The 16,452-nt window shown below is 46.9% G+C and overlaps 1 protein-coding gene across 2 annotated transcripts in view; it reads right to left on the reverse strand.

The window, feature by feature from the left end:
• NHERF2 (NHERF family PDZ scaffold protein 2) overlaps positions 1-16,452 on the reverse strand; it is a 104,852-nt gene extending 88,400 nt beyond the window's left edge. For both annotated transcript variants that reach the window (XM_060260893.1, XM_060260894.1), the window contains exon 1: positions 16,238-16,452. In XM_060260893.1, coding sequence (XP_060116876.1) covers positions 16,238-16,411 — 174 coding nt within the window. In that variant the 5' untranslated portion in view covers positions 16,412-16,452. The remainder of the gene's footprint in view (positions 1-16,237) is intronic.

Genomic DNA, 16,452 nt, shown 5'->3' on the forward strand with positions numbered 1-16,452 from the left:
CCAGGAGGTGGCACCCAGTGGGGCTGGAGAAGGTGAGCCGAATGCTGGCACAGAGCCTGACGAGCAGAGTCAGGAGGCAGAGCCTCAAATGCAGGAACTGGAGGTAAAGTGTGAGAGTCAGGAGGTTCAACACCCAATTACAGGGGCAGAGCAACCAGCCCAGGAGGTGGGAACAGAGCAACCCGAAGAAGACAAAGCTGGTCCAAGCACAGGGCCACGGGTGTCTGCCAGGTCCACCAAAGGCCAACGTCCCGCTAGGTACAAGTGTCCCTATGTCACTCTGACTGTCAATCCAGACCCACCCGGATTTGAGGAAATGTTAAAAGAAAAGGCTAAGAAATGGAAAGCCTGGGTGGCAGAGTGCGAGGCAAGGGAGAAGGAGGCTGAAGCCAAGCGTCTGAAAGAGCTGGCTGAACAGGAACACGATGATGTGTTTTACAATCATGATGAGTTCCTGAACGAATTCCGGAAAGGGTTCCGAGCTACGTAAATATGAACTGTAATGTTGCTGGTGGACATGTATGTAAACTGTGTAAAGTGTTTTGGTGCACTGGGTTTAAATAGATTAGGAGGTGTGTTGGAGCAAGAATCTACATAAACCCAGTCTGACAGCTACAGTATGACAGCTGGTGATCTAGCTGCCAGGCTAGGTCACAGTGACCTGATCAGCAGACCGGCTTGAGCCGGCAGAAGCCAAGTGATGCAATCTGCTGAGTCAGCATGGCCAGGATTGGCTGCTTGGACTATATATGATCTGTGTGTGCATCACACAGGTCTCTCCCTGTGAGATGGTGGTTAGGCGAAGCACTTTGTCCGTGGAGGTGATATTGTATAGACTGCACAAGAGAGCACTTGTTGTGTATATATGTTAATACACCTTTTGGCACTAGTTGCACGTGTCTGCCTGATTTTCTTTCCTGAAGCCCTGTGTCGGGCAAGTCATCTCCCTCACTCTGCTACTCCCGCTCCGACATTTTAAAACAGTTCTCTTTAATACTATGACACATCGAAACTTTATAGAATTCTTCCACAAATATTCCCAAGTTTCCATCTGTATTTCTTTATTTACATTAATTGCCCACTTAACCATTTGAGATTTCACTACTTCATCTTCCGTAGACCATTTTAAGAGTAATTTGTATAATTTTGAAATTAATTTTTCATTGTCTCCAAGCAGAACTTTTTCCATTTCTGTTTGCTCTTTTCTTATTTTTTCAGTTTTAATATCATTTTCCACCAAGCTCTTTATTTGTTGAATTTGGAACCAATCATATTTATTATTCAGCTCTTCAGCAGTTTTCAATTCTATTTTGCCACTTTGTATTTTTAATAGTTGATTATATGACAACCACTTTTCTTTACCCATCTCAGCTGTTATTTTTATTACTTTTGCTGGCACTATCCATAATGGTTTTCTCTCATCCCCATATTTCTTATATTTCATCCATGTATTTAGCAAATTGTTTCTTATATAATGGTGAGAGAAAAAAAAATCCATCTTTTTTTCCCTATAATACATATAAGCGTGCCAGTCAAATTTATTTCCATGACCTTCCAACACTAAGAGTTTTTTGTTTAACAGCGTCACCCATTCTTTTATCCACACTAAACAAACTGCTTCATGATATAGTTTTAAATCTGGTGATTGGAATCCTCCTCTCTCTTTTGCATCTGTTAAAATTTTCATTTTGATCCTTGGTTTCTTCCCAGCCCACACAAACTCTGAAATTTTCCTTTGCCATTTATTAAACTGCTTACTGTCTTTCACAATCGGAATAGTTTGAAACAAATACATTATTCTTGGCAGAATATTCATCTTAATTGCGGCTATTCTGCCAAGAATAATGTATTTGTTTCAAACTATGCCCCTATTTCAGGTAAAATCTCTATTTTCTTTGTTATAAGGCCTAAATCCTTAGTGCCCCACAACATGTCAATTTTGGAAAAAGTATTATGTCTTGCTGAAAAAAAGGTATAGTCCCGTACTTCAGGGTTACATTTTCTCCATATATCCTCCAAGTTTTCTTGTTTGACCAATTCAAAAAAAGACTTTGGCATTTTTCCTTCCTTATTATTTTTCCCCCAGACCTATCCAATGTATTCTGGATTGTTCCATTAAAATCCCCCATTATCAAAACTTGATCATATGTCACTTCATCAAACTGTTGTATAATGTCTTTAAAAAAAACATCCTTTGCTCCATTTGGTGCATACAGTCCCAATAACAATGGGTTTTTTGCATTTAATATTATTTCTACTACTACAAATCTTCCATTTTTGTCTTTAAACACTAATTTCGGCTCCAATTCTTGTTTAATATAAAAAATCATTCCCCTTTTCTTCTGTTCAGCCAATGAATGAAATTCTAGTCCCAATTGCTTATTCCATAAAAATTTATAATCCTTTTGTTTGATATGTACCTCTTGTAAACAAATTATATTACAATTCTGCTTTTTAATCCAATGAAACATTGCCTTTCTTTTTTGTGGTGAATTTAGTCCGTTTACATTCCAAGATAATAATTTGTAATCCACCATGGTGCAAATTCTTTATGTTCTTCACAAAATCTATGTAGTTCCTGTGTGTTTGTAATTGTAATCCTTTTTCCTTGAAGTTCAAAGCTCAAACCTTCAGGTATTATCCATCTATACCTCATTTCATTGTCCCGTAATTTTTCTGTCAGTTTCTTGTATGCTCTTCTGTCATTTATCACTTGTCTTGGCAACTCCTTCATAATTCTTACTCTGCTGCCTCCCACTATCAATATCTTTTCAAAGTTTTTATTCATGATCTTTCCCACCATTTCTTTTGTCATATATCTTATAACCACATCTCTTGGTAGATTTTTTTTTTTTGCATAAAGTGAATTCACTCTATACATATAGTCATACATATTTCTAGTCCCTTCAGGATCTTCCTCCAAAAATTCTGCAATTATTTTTATTATATATTCTTTCAAATCAGTTTCTTCATCTTCAGGTACTTCTCTCAGACAAATCTGGGTCTCCATCAATTTGCAGTCATGAACTGCCACTTTTTCTTGTATTTTTAACAAGGTGGAATCACGTACTTTCACTCTCCCTTCCACCTCTTGCACTTTCTTTGCTGTTACCACAGTCTCATTTCTGAGATCTTCTATATATTTTCTTAGCTCTTCAATGTCTTTTGTAATTTCTTTTTTGGAAGCAGTTATCATCTCTATTAGGGTTTGTAGAATCTTTCGGGATCAAGTGCCGTGTTCTACTGGAGAAAGTTTTCCTTCCAGACGTTTCGTTCGTCTGGAAGGAAAACTTTCTCCAGTAGAACACGGCACTTGATCCCGAAAGATTCTACAAACCCTAATGATGTTACCAGCCGTGAAAACCTGAAATCTTTGATAGTTATCATCTCCTTCATCCATTTCATTATCCTGGCTTCTATTGCATCTAATTGGTCCTGCATTTTCTCCAGTGAAGCAGTCCTTGCTCGGGTTTGCTTGTGGTCTGACATATAAAAACACCGAAAATTTTGACCTCGCCAAATTAAATTTCAACTATCAGGTTTAAAAGAGTGAAGCTTGGTTTCTTCAATAAGCCTAATTTCGCCGTCCTCAGAGCCTCCTGACCTCAGATATTAATTTTTAAAGTTTTTATTTTCTCCAAAATGGAAGTTGCCACTTTCTGCCTCACTTAAAGAAAAAAAATTCTTTTTTCTCTAGAGGCTTCTAAAATAGTTATTAACAATAATGTCCAATAGCATTTACCTTATAAACATCACCTCTGTCGGCTCCCCAATTTTTAATGTCCCGGACACTTAAAAAATTTTATTTAAACTTTAGCCTCCTTGCAATGGCCGCCGATGTTTTTCTATGATATTATAGTCCTAGAGTAAGCTAGCTGCTTCGATGATTTCCCTTTTCCATCCAATGCTTCCTGCTTTACTTGCCACCAAATCCCGTTTTCGCTGGTAGAGAGATCTCACGATACTTGACGTATTTCCTGTGTTGACTGTGGGAGCTGCAATTCTATGACGATGGGGCTTTTTCTCAAAAACTGCAAGTAGACCAAACAATAAATTCCTTTCCACTTTTTAGCACTGTCCTTTAAATTTACAAAGTCCAAATTTTGCCCCTTCTCCCCTTCTTCTTCCAAGCTTTCTAGATTTCAATTTCCCACCTTCTGGTTTTATTTTGTTTAACTTTAATTAGTCCCAGAATGAAAGATAGCGATCTGTACCTTTTCTGTAGTTATCTAGATCAACACCGGTCTTGTGTAGCTTTAGATGTTTAGTAGTATCAAAGAAGATTAGGATCCTGTCGAGCTTATGTCAAATAAATGACTCTGGAAACTTCTGCAGATGATGAAAATGCAACTCGTCTCCGGAGACCCCTCAAAGCCTCAAAGGAGACCCCCCCCCCCCGGGTCTCCCTTTTAGCCAAGGTAAATCTCCTCAAAGTTTCCTGTGCATATCTTGGACTGATCTCTGACTGAGAAAAGTAGGCAGTGGGCATTAAATTGCCTTCCACTACCCCGAACAGAAGTTCTAGCCTGCTCCCCTTCTGAGAAGCAGTTCAGCTCGGCATTTTCCAACCCCGGAAGTCCTATCAGGGCTTTTTCTGTAGCAGGAACTCCTTTGCAGATTAGGCCACGCACCCCAGATGCAGCCAATTGTCCAAGAGCTTACAGGGCTCTTCTTACAGGTCCCACTGCAAGCTCTTGGAGGATTGGCTACATCCAGGGGGTGTGGCCTAATCTGCAAAGGAGTTCCTGCTACAAAACAAAAGCCCTGGTTGTTACCAAAACAATAAAATCCCCAAAGAGCACTAGAGGAACGTCTTTAAAGGCAGACAAGTGTATCATTGCAGAAACCTCTGGGGCCGGCAGGCTATGTTGGCAGAGGCCCCAGGTCTAATTTCTGCAGCCCCAGAAGACCCCAAACCACAAAAGGACCAGCTCCCTCTAGCCAGCAGGGCCAGAGAACAACAGCCCAAATCCACAAAGCCACAATTCACATCCGGACTTGCTTTAATGCCGCTGTGTTCTTTGTCTGCCCTGTGTCCTGGCTCACTGGGGGTTTTTCAATTTCATTCATCCCAACGTCCTGTGAATGTCCCCCTCTGGCACGCAAAACGCCTTTGCAAATTATACATAATGGCTAAACTTACAAATAACATCAAAACCCAATCTCAACCACAACCTATATATATATATATATATATATATACTGATTTTTTCACGATATGGAATCCAATTCTTGAACATTTACAATATCAAAATGAAATTCCTAAAATGATAACAGATATGCAACTCTGGTAAAAACAGATCATAAGTTATCTGAACTGGTAACAGTTAATATTGTAGTTTTTGTTATGCTTAAATACTAACTAAACTTCCTAAGTAGGAAGGGAATTGAAAACAAATCAGCCAGTATCATAATGCCCCTGTATAAATCGATGGTGCGGTCTCATTTGGAGTACTGTGTGCAGTTCTGGTCACCGCACCTCAAAAAGGATATTATAGCATTGGAAAAAGTCCAGAAAAGGGCAAGTAGAACGATTAAAGGTTTGGAACACTTTCCCTATGAAGAAAGATATTGAAGATGATAGAAGATATTGGATTTATATCCCGCCCTCCACTCCGAAGAGTCTCAGAGCGGCTCACAATCTCCTTTACCTTCCTCCCCCACAACAGACACCCTGTGAGGTAGATGAAGATATTGGATTTATAATCCCGCCCTCCACTCCAAAAAAAGTCTCAGAGCGGCTCACAATCTCCTTTCCCTTCCTCCCCCACAACAGACACCCTGTGATGTGGGTGGGGCTGGAGAGGGCTCTCACAGCAGCTGCCATTTCAAGGACAACCTCTGCCAGAGAGATGGCTGACCCAAGGCCATGCTAGCAGGTGCAAGTGGAGGAGTGGGGAAACAAACTTGGTTCTCCCAGATAAGAGTCCGCACACTTAACCACTACACCAAACTGGCTCTCCTAGGTTAAAACGCTTGGGGCTCTTTAGCTTGGAGAAATGTCGACTGCGGGGTGACATGATAGAGGTTTACAAGATTATGCATGGGATGGAGAAAGTAGAGAAAGAAGTCCTTTTCTCCCTTTCTCGCAATACAAGAACTCATGGACATTCAATGAAATTGCTGAGCAGTCAGGTTAAAACGGATAAAGGGAAGTACTACTTCACCCAAAGGGTGATTAACATGTGGAATTCACTGCCACAGGAGGTGGTGGCGGCTACAAGCATAGCCAGCTTTAAGAGGGGAATGAATAAAAATATGGAGCAGAGATCCATCAGTGGCTATTAGCCACAGTGTATATATATATGTGTGTGTGTGTATAGTAGCCAATATATATGTGTGTGTATATACACACACACATATATTGGCCACTGTGTGACACAGAGTGTTGGACTAGAAGGGCCATTGGCCTGATACAACAGGACTTCTCTTATGCTCTTATGTGATATAGAGTGTTGGACTGGATGGGCCATTGGCCTGATCCAACAGGACTTCTCTTATGTTCTTATGTGATATAGAGTGTTGGACTGGATGGGCCATTGGCCTGATCCAACATGGCTTCTCTTATGTTCTTAAGTATGTATTCTGTAGCTAGACCAAGGAATACTAGATATGTAGGATAAGGATAGCATTATAGTATCTCAACAAAGTTGCAAGTATATAAATATTATTATATTACCTTGGATTATTATTCTTTTTAACATATGCATTGCTCTATTCACTGATGTTGTTTATCGACACTTATAGAAGCTTAAATTTTTTCAGGAACAACTCGGCAACTGTAAATTCTGCAAGTACTCTCAATTTTCCTTTGCAGTTTTTTTTTCTGTTTAGTTCGCTTTATTATATTTATATTTTTGTATTTCTGTACTCTTGAAGGACTACTGCTATGGTTATGGCAATGACGATAATGCAGGTTAAAATAAATAAAACATATTTGGGAAAAAAAATGGCTTTGCAAGGCCCCGATCCCTTGCAATGCTGCAAAGGGCGCTGGAGAGCTCCCCAGGGGGGAGGGGCAGAGCTGCATCTTCACAGCTGCCTTCAGATCCAGGGCAGCCACCGGCAACCAGCCCTGGCACAGAGCAAGGATCTCAGCAGTGGCTGCGAGGTCTTCCCTGGGATTTTTCTGCCTGCAGTTAACGCTTTTTGCAAGGGGGTGTGTGTCCAAACCGCCCAGGTAGCAAATGACAAACGGTCCTCACTCCACCTCACTGCCTTCTCATTCATCTCCCCAAGAAAGGGTCAGGGAGCAGGCCTCCTCAACGGTTGAGTGCCCCATCAGAAATTTATAGACCACAGGCTCGGATCTTCCGCCCTGTCTTTTTGCAACCTCCCCAGGCACAAAACCCACATGCCACAGCCCGGAAGAGGTGAGGGCCCTGCGGGACCTTGGGCAGTTCCGCAGGGCCTGCAAGACAGTCCTTTTCCAGCTGGCTTACAACTAACCGACACTGGGAATTTTGGATGGTGGTAGGGTGCATTTTGATAGACTGCTGGTTTTATGTTTTATTAACTTACTGTTTTAAACTGTTGCTAATTGATGTTTTAAAGCTAAACCTATGTTAGATTTTATATGCTGTAAGCTGCCCTGAGCCACTTCGGTGGGAAGGGCGGGATATAAATCGAAATATAAATAAATAAATCTTCCGCCCTGTCTTTTTGCAACCTCCCCAGGCACAAAACCCACATGCCACAGCCTGGATCTTCCGTCCTGTCTTTTTGCAACCTCCCCAGGCACAAAACCCACATGCCACAGCCCGGATCCTGCCAGGACAGGGCCTCCTGTTTCCTATCAGATTTGTTTAGCTGCCAGTCTGAGACAGGGTGCTCTCCCAAGTGGCTGCACTGCATGATGGGAAAGGAAACACTCAAGGGCCCCGAAGCGAGGCATCCCATGTCTCTGGTCCCAGAAGCTGTGTTTCTGGCCATCACAAGCAATGTAGGTGCAGCCTCACTGGGTCTAAACAGTGGTCCATCCAAGCCACCATCCTCAGAAGAGGCCATGGCTCAGTGGAAGAACCTCTGCTTGGCACGCAGAAGGTCCCAGGTTCAATCCCCGGCATCTCAAGTTAAAAGGCTCAGGCTGTAAGCAAAAGAAGAAGGGGATGGCAAAAGATGAGACGGCTGGACAGCTTTACTGATGTAACTAACACGAATTTGAGCAGACTTTGGAGGATGGTGGAAGACAGGAGGGCCTGGCGTGACTTGGTCCAGGGGGTCACAAAGAATAATAGAATCATAGAGTTGGAAGGGACCTCCAGGGTCATCTAGTCCGACCTCCTGCACAAGGCAGGAAACTCACAAACACCTCCCCTTAAATTCACAGGATCTTCATTGCCTTCAGATGGCCATCTAGCCTCTGTTTCAAAACCTCCAAGGAAGGAGAGCCCACCACCTCCCAAGGAGGAAGCCTGTTCCACCGAGGAATCACTCTTAACGGTCAGGAAGTTCTTCCTCATGTTGAGCCAAAAATTCTTCTGATTCAATTGCAACCCATTGGTTATGGTCCTACTTTCTGGGCCCACAGAAAACAATTCCACACCATCCTCTATATGACAGCCCTTCAAGAACTTGAAGATGGTGATCATATCATCTCTCAGTTGAGTCAAACTTGACGGTGTGACTGAACAACAACAAAAGTAGGTGGCGTGGAAGACCTCTGCTTGAGACCCTGGAGAGCAGCTGCCACTCTGAGTAGTCAATATGACCCTGATGGACCAACGACCTGATTCAGTATAGGGTGGATTCTCGTGTTCATGCTCACAGTTCACTAACTGAGATATTCTGCCTCTGGACTCAGAGACAGTTGCTAACCGACCTCTTGTCCACAAATCCCCTTTTACGTCTGCCTTAGCCAATGGCTAACACTGCATCTTGTGGCAGTGAGTTCCGCAAGACAAAACCCCATAAATACCTGCAAGACAACACAGATTGGCAAGTCAACAAAAACAGGAAGACCTAGTCTCTCTCTCTCTCTCTCTCTCTCCCTTCCTTTTTTAAATGTGTTGAACCCTTTTTAAGAGCTGTCTTTCTGCCCCATCGGGCATCTCCACATCCTGTAACAAAAGACTTCCACGGGTTTATGACTATTATTATGGCTTGGGTTGAATGGCTTGTTTTCCCTGGCGTTTTTTAAATGGCTTCTTTGCTTTAATTGTGAGCAGTTTGGAGAAGATATAGGGAGAAGCGGCATATTAAAAAAAACACATTAATTTATACAGCCCTCATCTATATGCAATGAGCCCCGTGGCACAGAGTGTTAGAGCTGCAGTACTGCAGTCCTAAGCTCTGCTCATGACCTGAGTTCAATCCCCAGCAGAAGCTGGGTTTTCAGGTAGCCGGCTCGAGGTTAACTCAGCCTTCCCTCCTTCTGAGGTCGGTAAAAGGAGTCCCCAGCTTGCTGGGGGGAAAGTGTAAAAGACTGGGGAACGCAATGGCAAACCATCCCGTAAAAAATCTGCCGTGAAAAAGTTGCAAAAGCAACATTACCCCAGAGTTGGAAACGACTGGCGCTTGCACAGGGGACCTTTCCTTTCCCCATCTATGTGCAAAGCAAAGCAAAACACCACCAGTTCCATGCCCCATGGAGATATTTACATTTTAGCTATGGGGAAGGGAACAGAAGGAGGGGGCAGGGTAAAGGGGGGGGGCGGGGTAAACATGGTAAAAACCCCTTATACCAATTCGTCCCAGAACCATTTCACCCTGGGAAGAGGATGAAGGGCTTATGGGAGGGGGGAGTCTTTCTGCGGGGGGGGGGGAGTGGATGTGAAGGAGGGATTGAAAGGAAGAGAGAGAATGCAGTTCTGGGCTAGGAGAGGTTTATCAGTAGCTACTAGCCATGGTGACTAAGGAGAACCTCCACATTCACAGGCACTAAGTCTCTGGATCCCAGAGCCAGAAGGCAACTTCAAAGGAAAGCCTCGGCCTCTATGCCCTGTTGTTTGGTGTCCTGGGGAACTGGTTGGCAGTGTGTGGGACAGGAGGCTGGACTGGATGGCCCCTCATTGGTCTGACCCAGCAGGGCTCTTCTGATGTTCTTATGAATACTTCAGCCTCTCTGCCCTGTTGTTGGCCCTCCAGAGGAACTGGTTGGCCCCTGTGTGAGACAGGAGGCTGGACTAGATGGACCCTCCCTAGTCTGACCCAGCAGGGCTCTTCTGATGTTCTTATGAACATCTCTGTTGTTGGCCCTCCAGAGGAACTGGCTGGCCTCTGTGTGAGACAGGAGGCTGGACTAGATGGACCCTCCCTGGTCTGATCCAGCAGGGCTCTTCTAATATTCTCCTCAGGGCCTTGGCCTCTCTGCCCTGTTGTTGGCCCTCCAGAGGAACCTGTTGGCCACTGTGTGAGGTAGGACTAGATGGACCCTTCCTGGTCTGATCCAGCAGGGCTCTTCTGATGTTCTTCTCAGGGGAAGGCCTCGGCCTCTCTGCCGTGTTGCTGGCCCTTCAGAGGAACCGGTTGGCCCCTGTGTGAGGCAGGAGGCTGGACTAGATGGACCTTCACAAGTCTGATCCAGCAGGGCTCTTCTGATGCTCTTCTCAGGGGAAGGCCTCGGCCTCTCTGCCCTGTTGTTGGCCCTCCAGAGCAACTGGTTGGCCACTGTGTGAGACAGGAGGCTGGACTAGATGGACCTTCACAAGTCTGATCCAGCAGGGCTCTTCTGATGCTCTTCTCAGGGGAAGGCCTCGGCCTCTCTGCCCTGTTGTTGGCCCTCCAGAGGAACTGGTTGGTCCCTGTGTGAGACAGGAGGCTGGACTGAATGGACCCTCACTAATCTGACCCAGCAGGGCTCTTCTGATGTTCTTGGAGCACTTGTAGGGTTGCAACACACGTGGGAATTCTCAGATTTTCTGATTGGGGCCAAAAACAAGGAAATGACTAGGCAGACCGCAGCCCTCTGAATGTCCCTGCCCCCAAGCTCTGCTTTGCCCAGATGAAAGTGTTTGTTACAGGGCTGTTTGTGCCTTGAAACATGAAGTCCCGAGTTCAAATCTACCATCTTCCCTTGACTCAACTCTCCTTAGGCAAAGCACCACTTCCAGTCTGCAATAATGTTAGAATGCCTTGTAGGCATTCAACAGGGTTCAATCCTTAGAGAGCACCCCATAAACACTACATATTATAACCGCGAACCGGCTTTTCCTGATGTTAATTCGCTCAAGATGGGTATTCTGCCCATCCCTTCCTATTTGCATCCTGGCATCTGAAAAACAAGAAACAATAGCAACAACAAACCTTTTCTTCCCATTAACAGGAGTGTCTTTGCCTGGTCACCTGCAAGTGATTTCCTCCTAGCCATAGAGGATAAGGCCATTTGCAAACTTTGCGTTGATCTACAGCAGGGGTCCTCAACCTACGGCCCGCGGGCCAGATGCGGCCCACTGAGGACGTTTATGCGGCCCGCCGGGTTATGGCAAAATCAGACCGGAAGTGACGTTCGACCTAAACTTGCGTTAGCAACGCACACTTCCGGCACTGGGCTGAGGCGGCGGAGACAGAGTGTGAGGTGATACTGAGGTGAGGTGAGTTCCCAGGCCAGGGTGTGTGGTGTGGGGAAGGGAGAGAGATGCAGAAGACGGAGAACTGACGGCCCGCGGCCTTCTACAGTAACGGCAGTCCGGCCCTCCAACAGTCTGAGGGACAGTGAACTGGCCCCCTATTTAAAAAGGTTGAGGACCCCTGATCTACAGTCTAGTGGTAAGAAACCTAAAAGGTTAATATGCAACTAAAGGGTCGAACATTAGAAACAAAGTGTAAAAAAATCATAAATCAACATACATGCATTTATTGTTGAAAGCTAAAACCGTTTAAGGGCCCATCATAAGCCTCCATCCTATGTAAAATCATAAAACCTCAATGGGAACCCACTCAACTCGACCTGACGCGTTTCGACCTAGATTAGTCTTCTTCAGACGTCAGAAAGGTAAGTACACATATTGGTAAGCTCATCATACAGAACAGAATAAAACAATAGAACAATGCTGGAGCACAAGGAAATTCCTGTAATATAAAAGAGAAAAACGATAAATTTGCAAAAATATTTTTTCATGCTATTTAAGGATAATATTTAGAATCAATTACTTACAGTGAAGTGACAAAGGCTTAGAGAGATATTCTTGAGGCCTCTTGTTCTATAGCCTTATGTCTTAATCAAGGGCATACCTATAGCATTCAGCGTTTTTTTGTATGCCGAAAAACAAAATATAAACCTGGAAGGAAAACTTTCTCCAGTAGAACACGGCACTTGAGCCCGAAAGATTCTACAATCTCTAATGATGTTACCAGCCGTGAAAACCTGAAATCTTTGATAAAATATTAACCAAAATATAAAAGTTAAACCACACTAAAAATAATACCAAATAAAACCAGAAATTTCAAATTTGTGGTCCGGCATTGTTCTATTGTTTTATTGTGTTCTCTATTAGGAGCCAATATGTGTACTTACCTTTCTGACGTCTGAAGAAGACCAATCTAGGTCGAAACGCGTCAGGTCGAGTTGAGTGGGTTCCCATTGAGGTTTTATGATTTTACATAGGACAGAGGCTTATGATGGGCCCTTAAATGGTTTTAGCTTTCTGCAATAAATGCATGTATGTTGATTTATGATTTTTTTTACACTTTGTTTTTAATGTTCGGCCCTTTAATTGCATATTAACCTTTTAGGTTTCTTACTCCAGTTTTTGGGTTAAGTTTCTTTCCCGTCTTTGTTTTTCTTTTCTACAGTCTAGGGGTGTCAAACATGCAGTTCGGGGGCCGAATTAGGCCCCCTGAGGCCTCCTATCAGACCCCTGAGCAACTGGCTGTCATCTGCTTCCTTCTCCCTCTCTCTTGCTTCCTTCTGCATCTCAGCTTACTTTGACAGGCTCTCTCAATCCCACAGCAGAGCTTCTGAGCCAAGCCTCTCTTCCTTCTACTGGCTGAGGCTCCTCCCCCTCCTGGTCCCCTGGGGAGGGAGGGAAAGAGCCAGAGCTTCCTTTGCCCAGTTCCCTGGATCCCATGGGAGAAATACAAAGAAAGCACCTTGAAGACCAATGAGTGCTAACGTTTTAAGCATGTTTTAAGGTTTTTTTTTTAAAATGTATTTGTGTTTGTCTGTGTTCTTTATAAAATTTATCTCTCTGCTACCTAATCTTAAATAGGTCCACACATGCCCCAGCCCGACAAGGTCTCATTTATGTCAGATCCGGCCCTCATAACAAATGAGTTTGACACCCCGATCTACACAATTGAAAACACTGGTGGTGGGGGGCATGATTTTAGCTTTTCTGCCAATGGCACAGGGAGGATTAGGACCTTAAATGCATGCACGCACACACACCCCACAAACGCAGAACCCAAACGGCTCCTTCCTTTTCTGTCGCTCCCAAGCCCGTATACACCACTTCAGCTATGCAGTATTTGCAGTTACGGCTTCGTACTAACGGGGATCTTCCAGCGCAAAAGGAAGAGAAATCCCTCTGCATTTCGAGAGAAGTAGACACAGCCAAAAGGAAGGGCAGCTGCAATGCAGTGTCGGACCAGGTTTTAGAAGCTCTGGGTGCGAAGCACCACTTGTCAAACACACACTCGCCTACCTCAAAGGGATGTTGTGAGAGGGAAACAGAGGAGAAGAGAGTCATGCGCACCAGCACAGACTCGTGAAGGAAAGACGAGATGAAAACAAACTAGACAGACAGCCGTGAGCAGGCTGTGCCCACAGAGAAAGGGGAACGGGCTTTGGAAGAGGGCAGAAGATGACAGGGCCCTCGAGTCCTGGGAGAAGTCATACTTTGGAGCAGGAAAGAACAGCAAATGGGGTTACCTTCCAGCCCACCTCTCTGCCTGGACCAATGTTCCCTCTAAGCTGCAGAGTCTTGTGAGCAAAAATGCTACTTGGTGAGCTGCTGGCATTCAAGCTGTGAGCCACTGCATAAATTAGTGTGCTCTAAGGTCATCCTTCCTGAGCGAAGACAAAAAAACCTGTGAGCTGGAGGCTCCAAATCTGTGAGCTAGCTCACGCTAGAGGGAACACTGGCCTGGACTCAGAAGTACGTCCAACAGGACTTCTTCCCGCAGAGGCACCCCAAACGCCATTTCCACGCTCTGCAGATCTGTCTCTTCCAAACCGATCCACGCAGTCCGCGCATGGCACCCGGGAAGGCTGCGCTGCCACGAATTCATTTGGCAGAGCATCGGAGATAAGCTCTGCTCTCCCCCTCCCCTGCAAAAGAGAAGATCCTCATACACCCCCCCCCAGTCCAACACAACACATCTATATGCGTCTCATGTCTCCATCGATTCTCATCAATACATCCGGCTCCCTTGGAAACCTTTAAAGTCAGCCTGAGGGCCATTTATTATCATCTTCATCTAGAATGCCTTTAATTACAGGACGCTTCACCCAAAAGAGGCAGGTGGTTACAAGCGAGACCTCAGAGACCAGACCGTGCTCCCCGTGGCCGATGGGATGCGTCTCCGGCTCTAAGTGGCATCTTCCTCCACTGGTTCAAAAGCAGGCCCCAACCGCCGAAGCCAGAAAAGAACTGAGCCAGCTAGCTACGGTTCCAGGGAGGGAAAGGAGCCCTCAATTTCACACCCAGGGAAAGCCAGCTTCTGCAAGCAATCTTTAATTGTACAGATCTGCGTATGGTGCAGGACTCAGATCGACTCTTGTGCAAATCCAGAGCAGGAACAAGGGGGCTCTTTTCCAACCTCTGGTCACCGGAAACCTGACTGAGGGCCCCCCTCTCCCCACACACACACACAGTCTTTGGCAGCCCTGACTACACACAATCCCCCCGCCCAGTGAGGTTCAGAAAGAAAGAAAGAAAAAGACAGACAGAAAGAAAGAAAGAACCGAATAGTGCGCCGATTCTGCAGCTGATCTGAAACGCAGCACATAAACCGAATGCTGGCTCACTCCCAAGTCCCTGCAACCCACCTCCTCTGGCAGATCCCCAAACCTGGACCCCCCCCCCCCAGCTCGGTTTGCTGGACAGTCACCGGGAAAAGGGAGCAGGCCCAGGGCCCGACAATCCCCTCCCCAACGGGCCGGCTGCCAAGTCCCACCAGACGCAGCAGTTTTATTTTTTATTGCACCAAACTGCAGGGAGAATGAATTCGGGCCAAAGGCTGCTGGTTGCTAAACCCCCCCCCCCCCGGCCCCTCCACCATGGCACATTCGTTCCCCCTCCAGGCTGCTGGCTGCTTCATCAACTTCTTTTGGGTTCCTCTTTGGGCGACGCCAACGGGGCCCGAACAACCGACTCCCCCCCCCCCCCCCGGTCCCTTCCCCAGCTCTTCTATGCCCTTTTGAAGATGGGTGACAACCACGGCTGCCCTTACGGCTTCTGAGGCTGCCACCTGGGTTCCCCCTCCGCAACATGGGCACACTTGGAGGTGTGCCAGTCTTGGAGGGTGGCAGCCAAAAGACACCCCCCAGCCCACCCCCGGCCGTCTCCAGGGCCTCAAGACACGGCGGCCCAGCTTGGCAGAAGTGGCCCATTCATCCCTAAGGCCTGGCCGCTGGTCCCAATGAACGTCCTTCAAGCCAGGGGTGGGCAAGGGTAGCTCTCCAGATGTTTTTTGCCTCCAACTCCCATCAGCCCCAGCCATTGGCCATGCTGGCAGGGGCTGATGGGAGTTGTAGGCAAAAAAACATCTGGAGAGCTATCGTTGCCCACCCCTGGCTTAAGCCACAAACCACCACAGAGGGAGCAGGTTGCCAGGTACCTCCCCCGCTCCCGGCCAACAGCAGGGCATGGGGGGCAAAGTTGCCAGTTCCAGGTTGGAAAACTCCTGGAGATCTGGGGGGTGGAAGCTGGGGAGGCAAAGGGCTTCAGTGGGGGGCAATGCCCTAGAGCCGCCCCCCTCCAAAGCACCTCTTGCCCTGCAGGGGAACAGACCTTTGTGGTCTGGGGGGTGAGCTAAAATTCCCGGGGATCCCACCTGGAGGCTGGCATCCGTAGCTCGGGGAACCCGGGGCCGAGATGGGAAGGTGCCACAGAGCCCGGTGGGCCCCCGAAGTGCCCAGGCCGAGCGCGGCTTTTGCAGGGGCCAGCGTGTAGCGCGTCAGGTCTGAAAGGGCCCCTTCTCCACCTCCGGTGCCCCCCCCCCCGGGAGCAGGGGCCACCCCTCGAAAGGCGGCCAGCCCCGGGACCCCTGCAGCCCTCGCCCACCCGGGGGGCCCCCTGTCCCCACGTGGGTCCCTCCCGGCTCCCGCCCCGAGGCAGGCTGCTCGCTGGCGTACCTGGTGGTGCGTCTCCTTCTCCACGTTGGCGCCGTTGACTTCGACGACGCGGTCCCCGGCGCGCAGCCCGGCCGCCTCGGCGGGGGAGTCGGGCTCGACCTTGCGGATGAACTGGCCGCTCTTGCCCTTCTCGCCGTGCAGGTGGAAGCCGTAGCCGCCCTCGCCCTTCTGCATGGCGCACAGCCGCGGCGCCCGCCAGCCCCCCGCCCCAGACC

The sequence above is a fragment of the Heteronotia binoei genome, chromosome 20 (genome assembly GCF_032191835.1).
Source record: "Heteronotia binoei isolate CCM8104 ecotype False Entrance Well chromosome 20, APGP_CSIRO_Hbin_v1, whole genome shotgun sequence".
NCBI lineage: Eukaryota > Metazoa > Chordata > Lepidosauria > Squamata > Gekkonidae > Heteronotia > Heteronotia binoei.